The following is a 17,335-nucleotide window of genomic DNA, read 5'->3' on the forward strand; positions in this document are numbered from 1 at the left end:
GGCGCAACCAATATCTTCGCCTCCATCAGCCTCGCAGCTTCGCCTCCTTCTCATGATGGCCTGTTTGGCGCGCAAGCGTAAGGACTATGCACGCGCTGAGCAACACCTCACGCTAGGTATCGGACGCGTCGTTAAGGATATTGGCAAACCAAATGGCAACGTTGATGGTATCTGTTTGTGCTACGAAATGGCAAGTCTCTACGATGATATGGGACGGCTCGCAGAAAGCGAAAGATTCCATCGAATGGTTTTCGAAGGCATTACACAACGAATGAAACCTGCTGCAGCTTCTATCTTGAGCTCTTTGGATCGACTCCAGCGCATACTGGAAAAACAGGGCAAGTTCGAGGAATCCGTTCAGCTCCAGGAACACTACAAGCAGTTTTGGGCACAGCTGGAACCATGGGAGCTACGCCCGATCCTGATGGCTGCCCCCGGTTGACGAACGAGCAGAGTGCTCTTCACCAATGTTGCGGAAAATTGCAAAAGTGCTCCGGGAACTAGCCGCGGGGACATGGGTGGGGAGTATACGGTCACTACGGGTATTGAAGAGGGCGTCTGAGCCGCGCGCTCACCTTGATCCTTGGTGAACCTTACGCGCAGAGGGTGTATCGCCCAGGGCAGGACCGGTGCGTGTGTCGAAAATGGAAGCATCAGCGGATGCATGGCGGGAGCAATCGTCACAATTCGTTGTTGATACCGTTTGTCATTGTTCTGGCGGGGAAAGGGAATGTTTCAGGATGAGTGAAGAGGTCTCAGTCCGCTAATGCAATGCTACCGGAAAGGAGTATATCATGAATCGTTTGTATACAGAAGAGTCATCCGTTCAGACCCACGACAGAAGTTCCAAGAGTCCATGTTAGACCTTCTCCCAAATCCCACTGTCGCTTCCCAAGGAGTGAAATCCCCATGCGGACGCCGAGGTTGACTGTCCACCAGTACCGGAACCCGACGCAGCAGCAGTGCCAGCAGCACTCCCATTTCCACTTGCACTCGTACTTGCACTGACCCGTCGTGCGTCGTCCTGGTATACAGACTGATAGGACTCCTCGGGCGGTGCGGTCCGCCGTCGGTTCCAGCCCATCATCAACCCGACCAGTCCGCTTGGGAAGATTTTACCCACCAGGTCATACATCCTGGCACCACTGCCCACGAACACGACCTCCGCGCGCCTGCTACTCGCGAACTCCAGGCTCGCGTACCCAAACGGGCGGAAGGTCTGCGGCGGCGCGAGCGCGTCAAACACGGCGTTGTGGAACTCGCGGGCCGACGAGCCGCGGATGAGGCTGCTCCTTTGGCCGAGTGATTTGCGCTGGTGGGCCGCGCGCTGCGAACTATGCCAGTGCGACTGGCTGTGGCTGTGGGTGCTGCTGTGTGTCAACGCCGACGAAGAAGAGCCCGACGCCCCCAAGGTCGATTGAGTCGGCGTGGTCCCCCGCGCCCAGGGGGACGTCGAGACGGAGCCCATGTCGAAATTCCCGAGCTTCAGCTCGCTGACCGTGATGTTGGCGCTCGCGGCGGAGATTTCGCGCCTCAGCGAGTGCGCCAGCGCCGAGAGGCTCGATGTCACTAGACATTCGGGCACCTGGCGCGGCGGGGCCAGACTGTTCGGGATGGACGGGTACGCAATGACGATCGAGGCCGGCGCTTTTGGGTCGGTGCTATGGTTCGCGAGAAGGGGCAGGAATTGCTGGACTGTGAGCACGGGGGCGACGAGCCGCGTATTGATCGTGTCGACGATATCGGAGGGCGGCAGCAGCGCGAGCGGGCCCTCGCTGTAGCCCGAGCAGCCGGGGAAGACGACCAGGCCGGCGAGCGTCATGTTTCGGGTAATGTGGTCGCGGATGGCTTCGAGGTTCGGGTGCACGTCGACCGCCGGGTTGGGCACCGTGGACGTCAGATCGATCCACAGGGGCCGCAGGTCCTGCTTGGCCTCCTGCTGGACGAGCGAGTCCTCCTCCGTGGACGACACCGTCACGTACACGACGTAGCCTCTGCGTTCGAGGTCGACGGCCAACGAGCGCGTCAGGGCGTCGTGGAACGTCGAGCACGCCAGCACGACGATCTCCTTCTTCGCCCCGTTGGGCAGTTTCTTGGCCCGTCTCTTGCGCGCGTGGGACCGTCGGCGGCGATGGACAAGGTATATCGTCGTGCCGGCGAACGCTAATACCACGGCGATGGCGGTGCGGTTCTTCGACACCCATGCGCCCGTCTTCTGCAAGATTCCCTGTGGTGGCGGCGGTGGCTTGACGAAGAATGCGCCTGATGTGCCGGACGGGCGGGGCGGGCGTAGCGAGTCCGGAATCCAACTTGCTCGGTCGATGGCGTCGCGGATGTCGTTGGCGATGGCGTTGGCGTGCTTGTCGACATAGTCGGCCACGCGGCTGCCATAGTGGGCGATGTCTTGCGGGACGGAGGCGAGCTGCAAGTCAAAACGTGTCAAGTTAGTGATGTGTAGGGCTGGGTAGCATGTATGCCCATGGGAGACTCACCAGGTCGAGGAACTGCTGGTCGTCGCTCGTCATGGTGGGTATGTGGTTATGACAGTGGGTAGGCGACAGGGCCTGGCACGAAGACGTGGGCGCTGCTCTAGAGTCGAGGGTGTTGGTCTCGCTGAAGGGTACAGTTCGTCCAGGATTACGTAGGATCACGTAGGATCATGTTCGAGATGAAGTTACTGACACCTCGTCGAGACGTTCCACTGACATCGCAGCGCGGGGAATGGAGAACGATCGGTGCCCATCACGTGGCAGGCTTCCATTCGCCTTCGTCCCACACCCATCAGGCTGAGTCTCATTACGAATCATCCAACGCTCGACTCTCCTAGCAAACGACTTTGAATGAGTAAACGCTTTCTTTCTGGCATCTTCCGGCGTCTACTGGGTAGAAGGGCGCATCTGAGAATAGCGTGGTCGGATTCTGTCTTTCAACTTTCCATTTGTGTAATCCACCCCTCCACCATGCAGGCTGTTCACGGATGAGGCCAAGGGATTGATTGTCACCGCATGATGAACAAACCAAGTGCCTCACGGTCGCAGGTGTAACGGGCAGCGCGACTACAAACAGAAGAAGGCCCCGCGGTACCATCAGCACAGTTGTCGGGTACCATCGTACATCTTTCTGGCTGGGCCGTTACATACTACACCATACCATCAAAGCCGACGACGCCCACCATGTCGCATACCCGAGGAACAGAACTCGACCCTCTCGTCGACCGATTCCAGCACTTGACCTCCAAAGCACGACCAAATGAAGCTCTGACCATCCTCAAGCGCGTTGCCTCCCTGGTCAAGCCCATCATGCGCGTTCGTGGCTGGCGGGTCGGCATCCTGGCGGAGTTCTACCCCGACGAGCATGCCTTGCTCGGTCTCAATACCAACCGCGGCGAGGCCATCCACCTGAGACTCCGCTATCCGTCGGACGACAGACAGTTCCTGCCCTTCGAGAACATCGTGGACACCATGCTGCACGAGCTATCCCACATTGTGCACGGCCCGCATGACCAAGCCTTCCACGCCCTGTGGGACAAACTGCGAGACGAGCACGAGGCCCTGCTGAGAAAGGGCTACACGGGCGAAGGATTCCTGGGCAAAGGCAACCGCCTCGGAGGGAGAGGCATCCCTCGATCTGAACTCCAACGGCAGGCCCGCGCGGCGGCTGAGCGGCGCGGCCGGAATGCCATCCTAGCCCAGGGAAGCGGCAGCAAACTCGGCGGGAAGGGGATCCTGCGCGGCCAAGATGCACGTGAGATCATCGCCGCCGCGGCTGAGCGACGGAACCGCGTGAACCGGGGCTGTGGTAGCACGGTGCCGGATATGGGGAAGAAGCTCGCGCAAGAACAAGCCATCAAGAAGGAAAAGGTCGCCACCACGCAGGCGGAGAAGGCGGACGAAGACGAGGCAGCCCTCATGCAAGCCTATATCGAGATCATCCAGGAAGAGGAAGCTCAGAAGTTCGGTGCGGGCTACGTTCCACCGAGCCAGGATAACCCTACAGGTGGCTATGAACAGGGAAACACCGTCCAACCACCCACAGACCTGAGGAAACTACGCGAGGAACAGCTCGAAATCGAACGACAGTTGAGAGAGAACCCCGGATCACCCACCTCGACAACAGAGTACGAGCCAGGATCAAAACCGAAACCCGAGCCAGCATCGAAGCCCGCTCCCGCAACACCCCCACCAGCACGTCTCCCCCACGAAGAACAAACCTGGACATGCGAAATCTGCACGCTCATAAATCCCATCACATATCTCCTCTGCGGCGCCTGCGAGACCGAGCGTCCACCATGGTTCAATCCACCTTCTCCCTCTCCTGTCCCTTCATCCACATCCAACAACACCCGCAGCACCAAATCCTCAAAACCTCAGCCTCACAACCTCCTAGCCTCTCGCAACGCAGCAGATAACATCGCGCGCTTCGAGAGTGCGGCCAGGCAAAAAGCCCAGATAAACCCAGTAGGCTGGACGTGTGGGCAGTGCGGCAACTGGATGGAGAGTCAGTGGTGGACCTGCAGCATGTGTGGGAAGATGAAGCCCAGTTCATGAGTTGACTCCAGACTTCTCTTTTGATCCATGTACGTACGGACCATTCAGAGCTTGGTATCATGACAAGCAGTGACGGTTCAAGGGACAGGCTCACAGGAAAACTCCGATTCATACAACTACGCGATGACCGAGGGACCGTACCTATTACCCATGCACTACAGTAGATGTCGCTCCAAGCCGAGCTCAGGGATGGCTATCTCCCACTCCTTGCCTTCAACTCGACTTAAGCTACCTAACACCTTCTCTCGATCCCATAGCCAAGCCAAAACAAGCCAACCCAATTCAAGCCCCATCAAGCTCACGTGCCAAACGTCTATTCTATTCTTGCGACTCTCTACCCTGCGGATGAAAAACGAGTGATCAAGTAGCCATGAAGACCTCTCATACAGGACAGTGGTAATGTAACGACAGGACTAGCCGCCGGGTTGTCAACACGATAGTCCGGGCAGTCTCACCAGTATGAATACCCGTTCATTTCGCCAACGACGATGATAGACATTGTGCTGTGAAGGGTGGGGGGGAAAACACCAATCTGAATGGCCTTATTTCGCCGTCGACGACGATCTACAGCGAACAGGCTGTGAAGGGTGGGAGGGATACACCAATATGAACGGCGTATGGTTTAGCTCTGATGGTATTCGTGGTCTTGAAAAGTGCTTTGGAGCGAGGCGTGTGCGGATGCCACAGGGTCCTAAGCTTTCTGGCATCCATCTGGATCGAAGTATATGGGACGAGGAAAGGGGGAAAGGTACTCCGTACTTCCGTACTGATGAATGGAAGTAAGGTGTTTTGGCATAGTACTCGCATTGCTACAATACCTCCGACCTGTGCTCCGGTCGTGCTGATCTACACCGCGGTCAAGTCGTCTTTGCTTCAAGGCCGCTGTAGCGATCAGGCCGACTCCATCTTGATTTGGAGATCGTAGGAACTGGGATTTCTTACTGTAGTGGGAAGATCGATTGCGATGTGCTGTACGTGCTGTGCTATGTGTGGTATCTGAACGATTTCATCCAAAGGCATCAGGGGATAACAAGAGCGACCAACAAAGGGGATAGTTGTTCTTTCATCCACGGTCCATCCAGCCTTCCTCTGGTCTCTTGACAGCCTCCAAAAGTCCAGCCTTTCCTCTACTTCGCGGTCCTTCATATACTCGGGCTCAGCGGCTGTCACGAAAATAGATCAAGCCGGCGAGACGTTACCCCCTCGCTTCTAACTGGCCGAACTTCAGATACCAGCTCCACGGAATACCCAAGAGGATATGCTTGACGTTACTCAGCATCGACTTCTTCCTTTCAGCCACTCTGAAGCTAAAGTTGGATTTCACCCGCGGACGCCTTGGACCTTTCTAAGGCTCGTCCTGGAAGAAACTGTTGACACTCACGTCAGCAATACTCCCATAAATGAGGTTCGTTGAGAACTTACCGCATGATCGCTTTGATACCTCTAGAACCAAGCCCGTGCGGAGGATACGCGATCCAGATAGGATCTGCCACAGCGCCCATCTTCTCTCTGAACTCGGACTTCCTGGCCAAGTTGAACTGCTTGACGATCGCGTCGTAGGTGGCTTGCAACATTTTGACCTTGGCACCACTCATGTGGTGGCCCGGAGTCAGGTGGTTGGCGGCACCACCTCCGAATGTAACGCTAGGCACGCCTGCGTTGCCAGCAACATTGAGCGCATGCGTAGTGATGTATTCAATGGTGCCTGATGGTGCTCCGGGGAAGTCCAAAGTGTACTTAGCTTGCCATCCTCTTTTGGGGGCGATCTCTGCCATGACTGCAATACCGCAGATGTTGCCGTCCTTGTCTTCTGCGATGAAATAGCGTCTGTGCTTCTCATCGCGGAAAAGGTCAATGTTCGACAAGTGAATCTGCGTCCCCTTGCGATTCGCCAACCAATCCTTGACTCTAGCATTGGTACGCTCCTTGATGCTCTCGGGGACGGGTTCATTGTGAGGTAAGTCAGTGATCTTGACTCCGTCACTTTGAGCCTTCCGAATCTTCCTCGCGACTTCCGGGTCAGACTCGGCAGACTTCTTGTGGGGGTTAACACGCTCCTCGGCCACACAAGAGAGAGTCTTCCAGCCTAACCTCTCACCAAGGACTTCCTCCAGCTCGGGACTAATCAGAATCCAGATAGGCTTCAACTTGGTCTCCTTCTTCAACCATTGGAGGAAAGATACAACGATCCTGTAGTACTGACTCGGGTGGCACAGAGGGTCACCTGGAAGAATGGCATAATGTCCCTCAGGAACATAGCACACTGCGGCGCCAGTATCTGCATGACGCCAGATCTGGTAGCGCTCGTCGCCCCACGAAGTCGAAGTCGCGTCGCCATAATTGGCAACGAGATCGAAGAGATCTGGTAGCTTCCGATCCTCGACAGCCACTTCGCGGCCACGTTCCTGTTTCCAGAGAGGGTTCAAGGTATCCGCTTCCGGGTGTCTGAGTTTCTCAACCACTGGCTTGGCAGGGAACGACTTGGGATCTCGGTGGAATAATGAGGCTAGACGGATATTACCGAGCTTTAGGATAAGCATGACAATCCGTTCCAGACCAACACCACAGCCAGCATGCGGAGGAGCACCCCATTTGAAACCCTCCATGTACTCGGCCATATCATCGGGGTCGATCCCGACCGTACGCATATTGTCCTCAAGCATCTTTGATTCATGGATACGCTGACCTCCAGAGATGATTTCTTGACCACGGACGAAGACATCGAAAGAGTTTGTGTAACGTTCATCCTGAGCGTCGGGCATGGTGTAGAAAGGCCTTGCAGACCTTGGGAACTTGTCCAGGATATAGTAGTCTGTCTTGTATTTCTCCTTCATGAGCTCGCCCAATCGAATCTCGTCTCGAGTGGCCAGATCTTCGAGGGGTGAGACTGGTTCCCCATCTTCGTTGAGCCAGCCGGAGTCGGTAAGAAGCTGGACGGCGTCTCTGAAGGGAATTCGCGGTGTTTCCTGGAGCCATACGAGATCTTCGCTAGGGAATTGCTCCTTGATGAGATCGACTTCAGTCCTGTATCTGGTGTAAATGCCGTTGAAGATGGTCTTGAGGGTATGGTCAATGACATCCATCATTTCATGATAGTGCTCCTCGATGGCCATTTCGAGGTCGAGACCTGTATATTCGGTCAAATGGCGATGGGTATTGGAGTTTTCTGCTCGGAAGACAGCACCAATTTCGTAGACTCGTTCGAAATCGGACGCGATGGCCATCTGCTTTGCCAACTGAGGAGACTGGGCGAGGAATGCCGAACGACCAAAGTAATTGACCTTGAAGACCGACGCGCCGGACTCAGTCGCGGCGCCCTGGAGTTTGGGCGTGTGGATTTCAACGAAGCGCTGCTCGTCGAGAGCAGACCTGAAAAGATTCCCCACGGCTGCTTGAATGCGGAAGATGGACTGGGAGGTGGCGGTTCGTAGATCCATGATTCGATTGGCAAGCCTTACGCGGTCTGGGATCTGACTCTGGCGGCCGTCGACTTTTTCGTTCTCGTCCAGAATCGTTATCTCCGCCTCTTGCACAGAGAAGGGAACTGGCTCCGAGCGTCTCACGACAACGTGCAAGTCGGAGACCTTGATCTCCACGGTGTGAATAGAAGCAGACTTGACAGGTATCTGCGGCTTCTGCAAAACGCCCTTGACGAGCAAGATGTTGCCGGTACGCAGATGTTCGGCCCAATGAATCATAATGGCGGAGACTTTGCCTGGTTCCTCAACCAGAACGCCCTGAATGGTGGAAATCTGCTGTCTGAAGATGAGGAACGTCAACTTGGCGCCCATACTTCGGACGTGGTGCAATCTGCAACGGAATACAACTTCTTGGCCGGCCATGTCCTCTGTGATTGTGCTAATATCGAGGCGTTGGTGCGTATTGCGACTGGTGGACTGCATCAGAGGCATGTCGCCGTAACGGGCCTTCATTTCATCCGTCTCAGTTTTGGCAGCTTCTTCCAATCTCTTCTTGATGCGCTCCTCGGAGTCATCTCGATGGTCAAGGCTCAGCTTCGAGCGATGCTCGTGTTTTCTCTGTTTCGCAATGGCTCTCTTCTGAGCATTCTTGCTCATGTTATCGCTGTCGAAATCACTCATCTCGGACTCATTGTCACTTGAGGTATAGTCCGACTGGTTGCCAAGGTGGAGGAACTGAGCGAGGGAGCGTCGGTGAGGGCCGGGGCTCTGGGAGGACATGGGAGTGCTGTGGCCATCGGCGTGCTTAGGACTGTCGGTGCCACCGTTTGGGTGGACATGCTTGGAGAGTTTGCGAAGGACTGACATGGTGATGTGGGCGCAGGGGAATGTTCTTCGGTGAGAAGAAAACGGTGTCCCTGGCGCTCAAGTTATGAGTTTCAACAAAACTGACTGACGCTGTCCTGAGATATTTTAGGATGGTGGGCCCAGCAAGAGGATTAGACTCTGGAAAAGGAATCTTGATTATGTTGTATCTGAGCGATCAGGCGCCGTTGACTCGGCTGCGGCGATCAAGCTGCCCACACGGCAGCGTTAATTGTCAGACTTTGTTAAGGTGGCCGTAACCTCGATGCCACTGTTGGAGTCTCTATGGGACCCTGGCGGTTGCGAAATAAGAAGTTGGCCCTGCAGCGGAACGGGCTTGGATGGAATGGAGGGGCTGGGAGAGAGACGAGGGGAAAACCGAAAGTCTGAAATGCGACCAGATTGGCAGGAGTTTCAAGGACTCCAACTCGCAGCCTTCCTTGCAGTGACAGCTTTGCAGCAGGGAAACCGCAACAGAAGCAAGGACGGATGGAGGATCAAGAGGGCTGTCGTCGCTTTGTTGAAAGCAGAAAACCGGATGCTCGGAAGACTGTACGGCTGACTTTGTGGACGGATGTCAGAAGTGACGGTCGCGGTAGCGGCCCCCTCAGACCTTTCCCATCACTTCCAACACTTGCACCACCAGCATGCCCCGAGTCTTTTCATCGGTCTAATGCAGTGGATGTCCACTGCTCTTTGTTGGCCGCTTACCTAGTGCACTCTTCCCCTGCATAGCTGTGGTGCAAATCCCGTTCGAGCTGCAGCCCGCTGAGTAAGGCGACAGGGACGTACGACGTCATCCAATCACTGGTCCGTTTGCGCTCTCCTGTGAGGTAACGGCTCCCTGAATCGCTCTCATTTCGGCCTCCATTTTCTGGTCTGGGTGCTGCCGTGCTGGTGTTTCTTCGCACTTGCTGAGGTAAGGCCGTCGAGGCCGTCCAAACCTTCAGTTCGTGTGCCGCCAGCTCGCACAGACGAACACATATCGAAATGCCGTGGCACTCATCGCTGAGCTGTGAGCCATGTCTACTCGAACTCGACTTCTCCGCCCTTTCGGCCGTGTTCACGTGAAACACAGAGCATGTTTGCGGTCTGGATTATTCAGGTGACTAGAAACAGGACTGAGAGAGACACATGATTCGCTGGGACCTGAATCGGCCTGACGAAAGGTAAAGTGAGCAACATCGGAGAGAGGAGGGGGAGTTTCTTCTAGCGGTCAGGACGCGGGCTTGATATATGCGTATGGTACTGGTCTTGACAGATCAAGCAGCAAAGCAGCATTGGCATTGCATGGCCCGGGTGCGGCCCATTCAGCAGTCTCTCAAAAAAATATAACATGAAAACCTTGTCGAGCAACAGCTCGTTGGTAGTCTACGCTGGAATGTATTTAGTCTGTTGACGGGATCTTGCGGCTTGCTCGCAACTCCTACTCCATGTCTGGCGATAGCACGGCTTCTCCCGTTGGACGCTCAGCAGCTGACGGGTACAACACAAGATCAACAAAATATGTCAGTGGTCGGACTAGGAAAGAAGAAACACCAAAAGCTGACTTGGCCTACGGGCCCTTGTCTAGGATTCACCACAGCGGAGACTGGCGTGACCGTAGCCCCTGAATATCGAAGCACACTCCTACCCACCTACTACCATAAAGATTACTCTAAGGGAATATCACCCCGAGGTCTGCTCGCCCCATTCCTAATGCTGAAACGAAAGACAACACTAGCTGCCATGATTGAAAGCACTTGTTCACCTACTCCGTACACACCGCGGATTGGACATGAAACTGTGAAGGCCATGTGCCCAGCTATGCATGCACTGCACGGAGTATATGTCTTAAGCCCGTGTCCATTGGTTCCATACATATCAGGCTGGGTCGTCTCATTCGGAGGTTAAGGGTCCGAAAGCCTTGCGAGCCGCATGATGAGTGATCCTGTGCTCGCATCAGTGCAGAGCAGCCTCAGAAGGTTATGTGCTGCCCAAGGTGAGTCTTCCCATGTAAGTACCGAGCTTCAGAGCCGTAGAAATGTTCGTGCGACTGCATGCGTGTCTTGTGCATTGCAGAACACAGGAGAGTCCACAGTACCCCGGACGGAGTAAGTACTGTGAGTTGTTTGGCTGCTTGTTGCTAATGATCTCATACGGGTAAGAATTGTCCGTACGGAGTGCTTGTGCGAGTACTCTGGTACTCGTAGTGGTGACAGCTTAGCGCCCGCCGCTGAGGCAACGTCTGGACAGGAGGTTGGTCCCGTGTCGTCTAAACAATCCCCAGGGCACCATTTGGTGACCTTCCATTTGCTGGGCTTTCCCCGGGCTGTTGCTCTGGTGTGATCACCTCGGGCCTCTCTAATTAGGGCGAGACATCGTGAGGGCTGCACTCCTCGCCCTGCATGCAACATGCTGCATTCTGTAACGAGCCCACAGCCACAATCAAACACGCGTCATCGTACCCAACGGCCGATAAGCCGCAGGTTAGCATAGAACGTGCGGAACAACTTCGACTTTCACTTCGCAAAAAGACACCAGATCGAGCATCGCAGCACACCTCGTGCTCGCAACTCACAAGTGTCCCTGCCACGCTTTTGTCATGTCATTGGCGTAGAAGGGACGACTTCCCCGACCAGCAATCACCCGAGCACCCTTGCGAGCCATACCGCCGTTCAGACGACCTCGCTAATAATACGGCCGCCACTGTTGTCCCCGAAGATACTTGAACCCTTCTCTTACACCATCCACATCGATGAACCTCTACGATCTGCCGACACCTTTCAAAAACAAAGGCAGGATCGGAAATCTGAGACCTGCGAGGATTCATAGACAACGGTAATTTCGACGTATCTCGTCGATGGTCACAGCTTGCACTACAAGCAGCGGTCTACCTTCAGTTCGCAAACATGCCTCGAACACCTTCACCATTGAGTATTCCGTCGCCGGTCGAAGAGATCCAGATGGAAGAAACAAAGCCGCCCTCCGAGTCACCGCCGGACACGATAGTAGCGAACACTGATGCTCAAGACTTCGCCTCGCCCAAGAGTCCTACGGTCGCCTTCGCCAACGCACCTGAACTCGAAGATGGCCGCCGTCACCACCACCGCGAGCCTCCTGAACACAGACTTACCGAGGTTTGCTCAAATACATACTCTACGGAAGAGGAGGAGCAACAGTTCAGTATGCGGCCGCGATCCATGTCACACCACCTGTCTGCTCAGGACATCCCGTCTAGACGCTGGCTGACGATCAAGGCGAAGTGGTGGAGGGCCTTGGAGACGTTGGGCATGTGTTTCCACAGCTGGGCCTGGCCTCGTCCTGCAAAGCCTGCCTTCAAATGGGGCATCGAGACGGATACCAATCCTATTGAACTATACTTCTACCTCCCCTCGGTACACAACGAGGTCCTCGAGCGGGATCCCTCGCACCGTTTCCCCTGTGTTGTCAACTTCCATGGTGGTGGGTTTTGTCTGGGCGAAGCAACAGATGACAAGTATTGGGCACGCGTTGTCCTACAGCATACGAACTGCATCTTCGTCAGCGTCAATTATCGACGTGCACCCGAGCATCCCTTCCCTGGCCCCGTGGACGATTGTGTCGAAGCCCTGCTGTTCGTGGCCGAACACGCCGAGGAACTCCATATTGACCAAACAAATATCGCTCTCTCGGGTTTCTCTGCAGGAGGTAACCTAGCCTTTACCTCAGCTCTTCGTCTCACGCACCACCGGAAGATCAACGCCCTGGAAAAGACCAAATCCCGGCCCCTGACTGCTCGCAGTACCGCTACCACTGAGACCACCGACACCTATGGCTCCCAGATGAACGATAACGATGAACAACCCCATGAATCACACGACTTCTTGACGCCTATGCCTTCAGACTCCGCTCACTCCAGCTCCCACCTGATTCGCCAAAAGTCAGGCTCCCCTCTGCAAATACGCTCCATTGTCGCGTGGTACCCATTGCTTGACTGGACCATGTCTCGATCGCGTAAGATACGTGAATCACTGGACCCCAAGAGATGTCTGTCCAAGACCTTCACTGACTTGTTCGACTTCTCCTACCTTCCCCCACCGGATCTCCACGGTGACCACTGCAGTCCTTATGCCTCTCCGTCCTTGGCACCCGACGAAATGCTCCAGACTGGCCTACCGCGAGACATCCAAATGTGGCTATGCGAGTGGGACATGCTCCTCCGAGAAGGGCAACTCTTTGCCGAACGGCTGGATAACCTGGGCAAACGAGTTGACAGCAAGATGATTCCTCAAGTGCCTCACGCCTGGGACAAGTCGCCGAACCCGTTCCGAGACCAGAAGGCTATCGATGCGCTGTACACCAAGGCAGCCATGAATTTGAACAGAGTTTTCCAGGATAGGGATGGTCTCGGACCATTCAGTTCAATGAGTTCACTTAATCCCAACGATCCAATCATCCAAAGACAGCCCAGAAGGAGCATTGCCCTACCCTTGTGATGCGGCTAAGACGAAGCTGCTGAAGGGCGACTTCAGGGGGCTAAATCAAAAATGAGCCCGTTGTGGCAAACTCTACGACGTCCCGCGCCCAGAAAAGGCCGATGTGAACGAAATTCACTCGCGGCCCACCACCTTGATAGCAGGTGCCTCGAGTCTCGTGATGGAACTGGGTGGTCAGCGTTCTGTGCGCATCTCGGACACAGCGAGGAGTATCTCAAGTCGAAATAATGTTGTGCACCACCCTTCATCTGTCCGACCATCCCACGCACGTCACGATCTTCGCTAGACAGATGATGCATTGAAGGCCACTGCAGCTCCACACATTTGTTTCCTCGACAAGCTTGGATAGCCGGCTCTCCCCCGAGCGGTTCAGATGTTTTTTGGTCCTCAACATCGGCAAAACACCCTTTCTGCTTCAAGAGGCTTCACCTTAACGTCATTTTATGACCCGATACGGTTCTACACCATCACCGCACCACAGCGTTCTCAATACCAGCGTTCTAGCGACGGCGTTTCGCGTCCCCTCTGCCATTGTTCACGATTGACATGATCATTCTTCGAGGTCATCGACCACATTTCCTTCTGCATTTCTTCTCCCCTGGATGGCAGGCAGTACATGGCGTATTTTGTGGCAACATGCTGGTTGTATATGTACATATGGACGGATCGACCGACGGAGGGACAGACGGACAGCCAAATCAGTAGATCGGCGGACAACAACGGGCGCTGAAGGAATTACCAGGCATTAGGGCATCACATGAACACGGACAAAAAGTATACACGCAAGGGCGAGTATGTGGATGGAGATCAAAAATGCGAAAAGAGTTACTTTCCCCCAAGCCATCAGTTCCTTCGATAACCAGCAAGAATCTGCTCGCAGGCTGACTGACTGATTCTGTTCTTCCCACCTCGCCCTCCTCCCGTCCTCTCCTGTCTCAATGCCTGTGCGTACCTGCAGTAGCAGGACAAAGCCCCGATCGGGGGCAAGCGTCGTGCGCCCTCGCGCGCTTCTTTCCAGAACCCCACAATCGAGAACCGGGAGAATAGCCTCCCTTCCCTCGTTTCCTTCTCCTTTTCTCACCGACGCCCGGGTTTCTGATCAACCATACAGTATTCCAATGCCATGCGCGCTCGGGGTTCCGTACCCCAGAGTGTTCGGGTCAATGAGTGCCGGCTTCATTGTCTCTGCAAGTGAGGCCACTACAAATCAGGTCACGGGTTCTCTTCACGTATGCGCTCTTGTGCTCCTGAGGGAGCTCATCCACTTATGTATCCCTCGCCTCAGATCTAGTCCATCTGTTCGTCCATGACCATCGCCGTTACTAGATCCAGGCTTGACATGTGAATGCACCGGTCGTTAGCGAACCAAACTTAGGCAGACAAGCGTAAACACACTGGTGTGGGCTGGTCAGGCTCTCAAGTGTGCTCAACCTAGTACCGCACTGTTGAAAGCGTACAGGAGCAGGTGGCATAAATTTCAGGAAGAATCATTGACGAAAAGATTCAAATTCTCACATTACCGACGCTATGCTACTGGCTGCCATGAAGTGTACAGTTCATCTGTCCCTCAGACCTCTATCATACACAATTCTGTGATACAATTTTATCTTGTGTCACCTCATCTTCATCCGGCTTCTTCTGTTCGTAAAGTCCGTCCGTTCATGACCATCAACAAGTGCTCAGTGCGAGGGAAAGAAGCCCAAACCGTATTTTCGTCGTTCTCAGTACCGCTTGAAAAGACCTGGACGTTGTGTCGGAGTGCTGACTGCGGGATAGAATGGCATGGCATTAGGACCTCGTGGTGTGCGTGCAGCAATGAGCGTGGCGTTCGATGCTGTGGCGCCTGCCTCAGATGCTGCACCAGTGCCAGTGGGCTGAGAATCAGTCCAATTGGTTTGAGTGTTGACGGTAAGCGACCAGTCACTGCCGATAGTCCCGAGTGGTGGTCCCCAGGTACTGCCGTTACCCGTTCCGTTCCACCCAGAGATGCCAGTTCCTGGCAAGACTGTCATGTTGGGTGCCAAAGAAGTAAGAATGCCTGTTCCTGTGATTGTCATGTTTGGTGCCCATGAGGTTGGAGTCCCCCAGGTGGTCATGTTATTAGTGACATATGGAACGATCGGTGTTGGTCCATACCAGATCGGTGTTGTTGGAGTGGCAGAAGGAATGTTGCTGCACACAAGGTCATGGTACAGTTGGGTGTCGATGCCCAAGGAGCCACCAGTTCGATTGAAGAGACCCAGAGTATCGCAGATTTGACCGCGTTCAGTAGTGACGTCGGCAGCCGCCAACACGCCTATCAGGGCGGCATAGAGGTTGGCGTAAAGCTGTTGCCGGGTGGTGCCGAAGTCGTAGCCGTAAATGGAACAGAAGCAGACAACTGACTCGATGTTGTCTGGGTTGTACCAAGACTGTAACAATTCGAGCTTGGTTTGAGCTGTCCCCAGTCCGGCACAAGCCGCAGTCAAATTCAGGCCAGAATCACAGACACTCAAGGCAAACATGGCAGAAGCAATGTTCGTGAACTCGTCTCTCAGACCACCAGAGAGCAAAGAGACATCGGGAGGGAGAGCAGCGGCAAAATCCATGGCCAAATTTGCTAGAGAAGCTTTTGTGGCCTGGTCAGAACGACGGAGAATGTCCGGGCTCTTGAAGCCTTTCAGATTGTTCCAAGCCGCGGTCTGGGTAGCTGCTGCGGCCATGTTTCCATGAGCGAAACCGTGGAGTCTGGTGCTGGCTCTGCCCGTGGGGATGCATTCAACTTGAGTGATTGTGAGCATGGAACTGGTGGATCTGACTTCGAAGGGACCCTTTGGCCAATGTCAGCAGAATTCGAGGAGCCCAAGCTCTTGAATTTGAATCTCACCTGAATCAGAGCACTCGGAGTATTCGTCACTGTGCAGATGTCACAATCCACAGCCTGCTCGTGTCAGCTATGGCCGGGATAGAGATGGAGGGTGCCTCTCACATAAAGGAAGGTTGTCATGATTGCTTGATAGATTGTGGTGGTAGGACCGATCTGAGGAGGCTGAGTGGCAGTGAAAGTAAGAGTGCAACTCGGGGTGTCAGTGCCTGTAGAAGACACAGAGACTGTGTCTGAGAGACCAAAAACCGCCAGGGCCAACAGAACGAGAGTGTAGAGAAACATGATGAAGCACGATCTGGGTCAGGAGCTCTTGAAGGACAAGGATTGTTGCTCTGTGGGCAAGAGACGAGAAGTGAGTAAGGATTTGAGGGTGGTGGTGAAGGAAGATGAGGAAGCAGTGAGAGACCGAGCAAAATAAAGAGAGCGAGGGCACAAGCTGACGCAATCATCGAGTTGTTGGGCAGGAGCATGTCGACGGCAGGTGCATCACCACGGCCCTATAGTGAAGATGAACTCATCCATGGCAAGCGCGTTGCATCGACGCGTTGCTGTAAACAACACCGCCGCTGTCAAGTATAATGCAGCACCTGTTGCTGTAGAAGCCCTCTTCTTCCGACCGAACCGGTACGCCGTCCAATTACACTTCCAGAATCGGCTCTCAGGTACGGACTTACCATCGCCAGAAGCTTGTACATGAGGCATTGTCCAGGAGAAGGAGCTCGTCATCGGCGAAAAGCTGCAGCACGTCGGTGCGGCCAGGACTCACTGTCGAGTTAGGCTGAACTCCTAGAAGCATGGGATTGTTCCATGCCGTTGAACAGGCAGTAGTGGTGGATAAGTATATCACACCATCGTGCCACGAGCTCAGACCTCGGCGGCAAGCGGGCCATAACGATATGTTGATGCGAAAATCCCGCCACGGCCAAATAGAGACAAACAGGTACCTTCGCACAGTCATTTTAACTCATTCATTTCCAGCAAAGCAACTGGAGGCAGGCACGATTGCCGGCGGCATCTCTTGAGCCCCCCATTCATTGAAGTTGGTAAGGCGCTCTCGCTTTTGTCGTCCGTTGATACCAATGATGTCCCATATGATCCTCGGGCGCTTTTTGTTAGAGCATCAGGGCATCGAGGAGGATTATGCGCTTTCTAAGCACGTGACGGTGCGCCCTTGGTGACATC

At 54.6% G+C, this 17,335-nt stretch overlaps 6 protein-coding genes across 6 annotated transcripts; 3 read left to right on the forward strand and 3 right to left on the reverse strand.

Moving 5' to 3' along the window:
* Window positions 1–55: 55 nt before the first annotated feature.
* A1O7_07480 (uncharacterized protein) lies at window positions 56–442 on the forward strand (the record flags this gene model as incomplete). The annotated part of the gene is made up of 1 exon (XM_007761480.1): window positions 56–442. One exon carries the CDS (start codon window positions 56–58, stop codon window positions 440–442), a length of 387 nt encoding a protein of 128 aa, XP_007759670.1.
* A 417-nt stretch (window positions 443–859) lies between these two features.
* A1O7_07481 (uncharacterized protein) lies at window positions 860–2,525 on the reverse strand (the record flags this gene model as incomplete). The annotated part of the gene is made up of 2 exons (XM_007761481.1): window positions 860–2,422; window positions 2,493–2,525. 2 exons carry the CDS (start codon window positions 2,523–2,525, stop codon window positions 860–862), a joined length of 1,596 nt encoding a protein of 531 aa, XP_007759671.1.
* A 648-nt stretch (window positions 2,526–3,173) lies between these two features.
* A1O7_07482 (uncharacterized protein) lies at window positions 3,174–4,547 on the forward strand (the record flags this gene model as incomplete). The annotated part of the gene is made up of 1 exon (XM_007761482.1): window positions 3,174–4,547. The coding sequence occupies one exon, from the start codon at window positions 3,174–3,176 to the stop codon at window positions 4,545–4,547; it is 1,374 nt and encodes a 457-aa protein (XP_007759672.1).
* A 1,418-nt stretch (window positions 4,548–5,965) lies between these two features.
* Window positions 5,966–8,833, reverse strand: A1O7_07483 (aspartyl-tRNA synthetase; the record flags this gene model as incomplete). The annotated part of the gene is made up of 1 exon (XM_007761483.1): window positions 5,966–8,833. One exon carries the CDS (start codon window positions 8,831–8,833, stop codon window positions 5,966–5,968), a length of 2,868 nt encoding a protein of 955 aa, XP_007759673.1.
* A 2,888-nt stretch (window positions 8,834–11,721) lies between these two features.
* A1O7_07484 (uncharacterized protein) lies at window positions 11,722–13,287 on the forward strand (the record flags this gene model as incomplete). The annotated part of the gene is made up of 1 exon (XM_007761484.1): window positions 11,722–13,287. The coding sequence occupies one exon, from the start codon at window positions 11,722–11,724 to the stop codon at window positions 13,285–13,287; it is 1,566 nt and encodes a 521-aa protein (XP_007759674.1).
* Window positions 13,288–15,008: 1,721 nt separating this feature from the next.
* A1O7_07485 (uncharacterized protein) lies at window positions 15,009–15,989 on the reverse strand (the record flags this gene model as incomplete). Its single annotated transcript, XM_007761485.1, has 1 exon — window positions 15,009–15,989. One exon carries the CDS (start codon window positions 15,987–15,989, stop codon window positions 15,009–15,011), a length of 981 nt encoding a protein of 326 aa, XP_007759675.1.
* Window positions 15,990–17,335: the final 1,346 nt, after the last annotated feature.

Source organism: Cladophialophora yegresii, assembly GCF_000585515.1.
Source record: "Cladophialophora yegresii CBS 114405 chromosome Unknown aczIN-supercont1.5, whole genome shotgun sequence".
Classification (NCBI taxonomy): domain Eukaryota; kingdom Fungi; phylum Ascomycota; class Eurotiomycetes; order Chaetothyriales; family Herpotrichiellaceae; genus Cladophialophora; species Cladophialophora yegresii.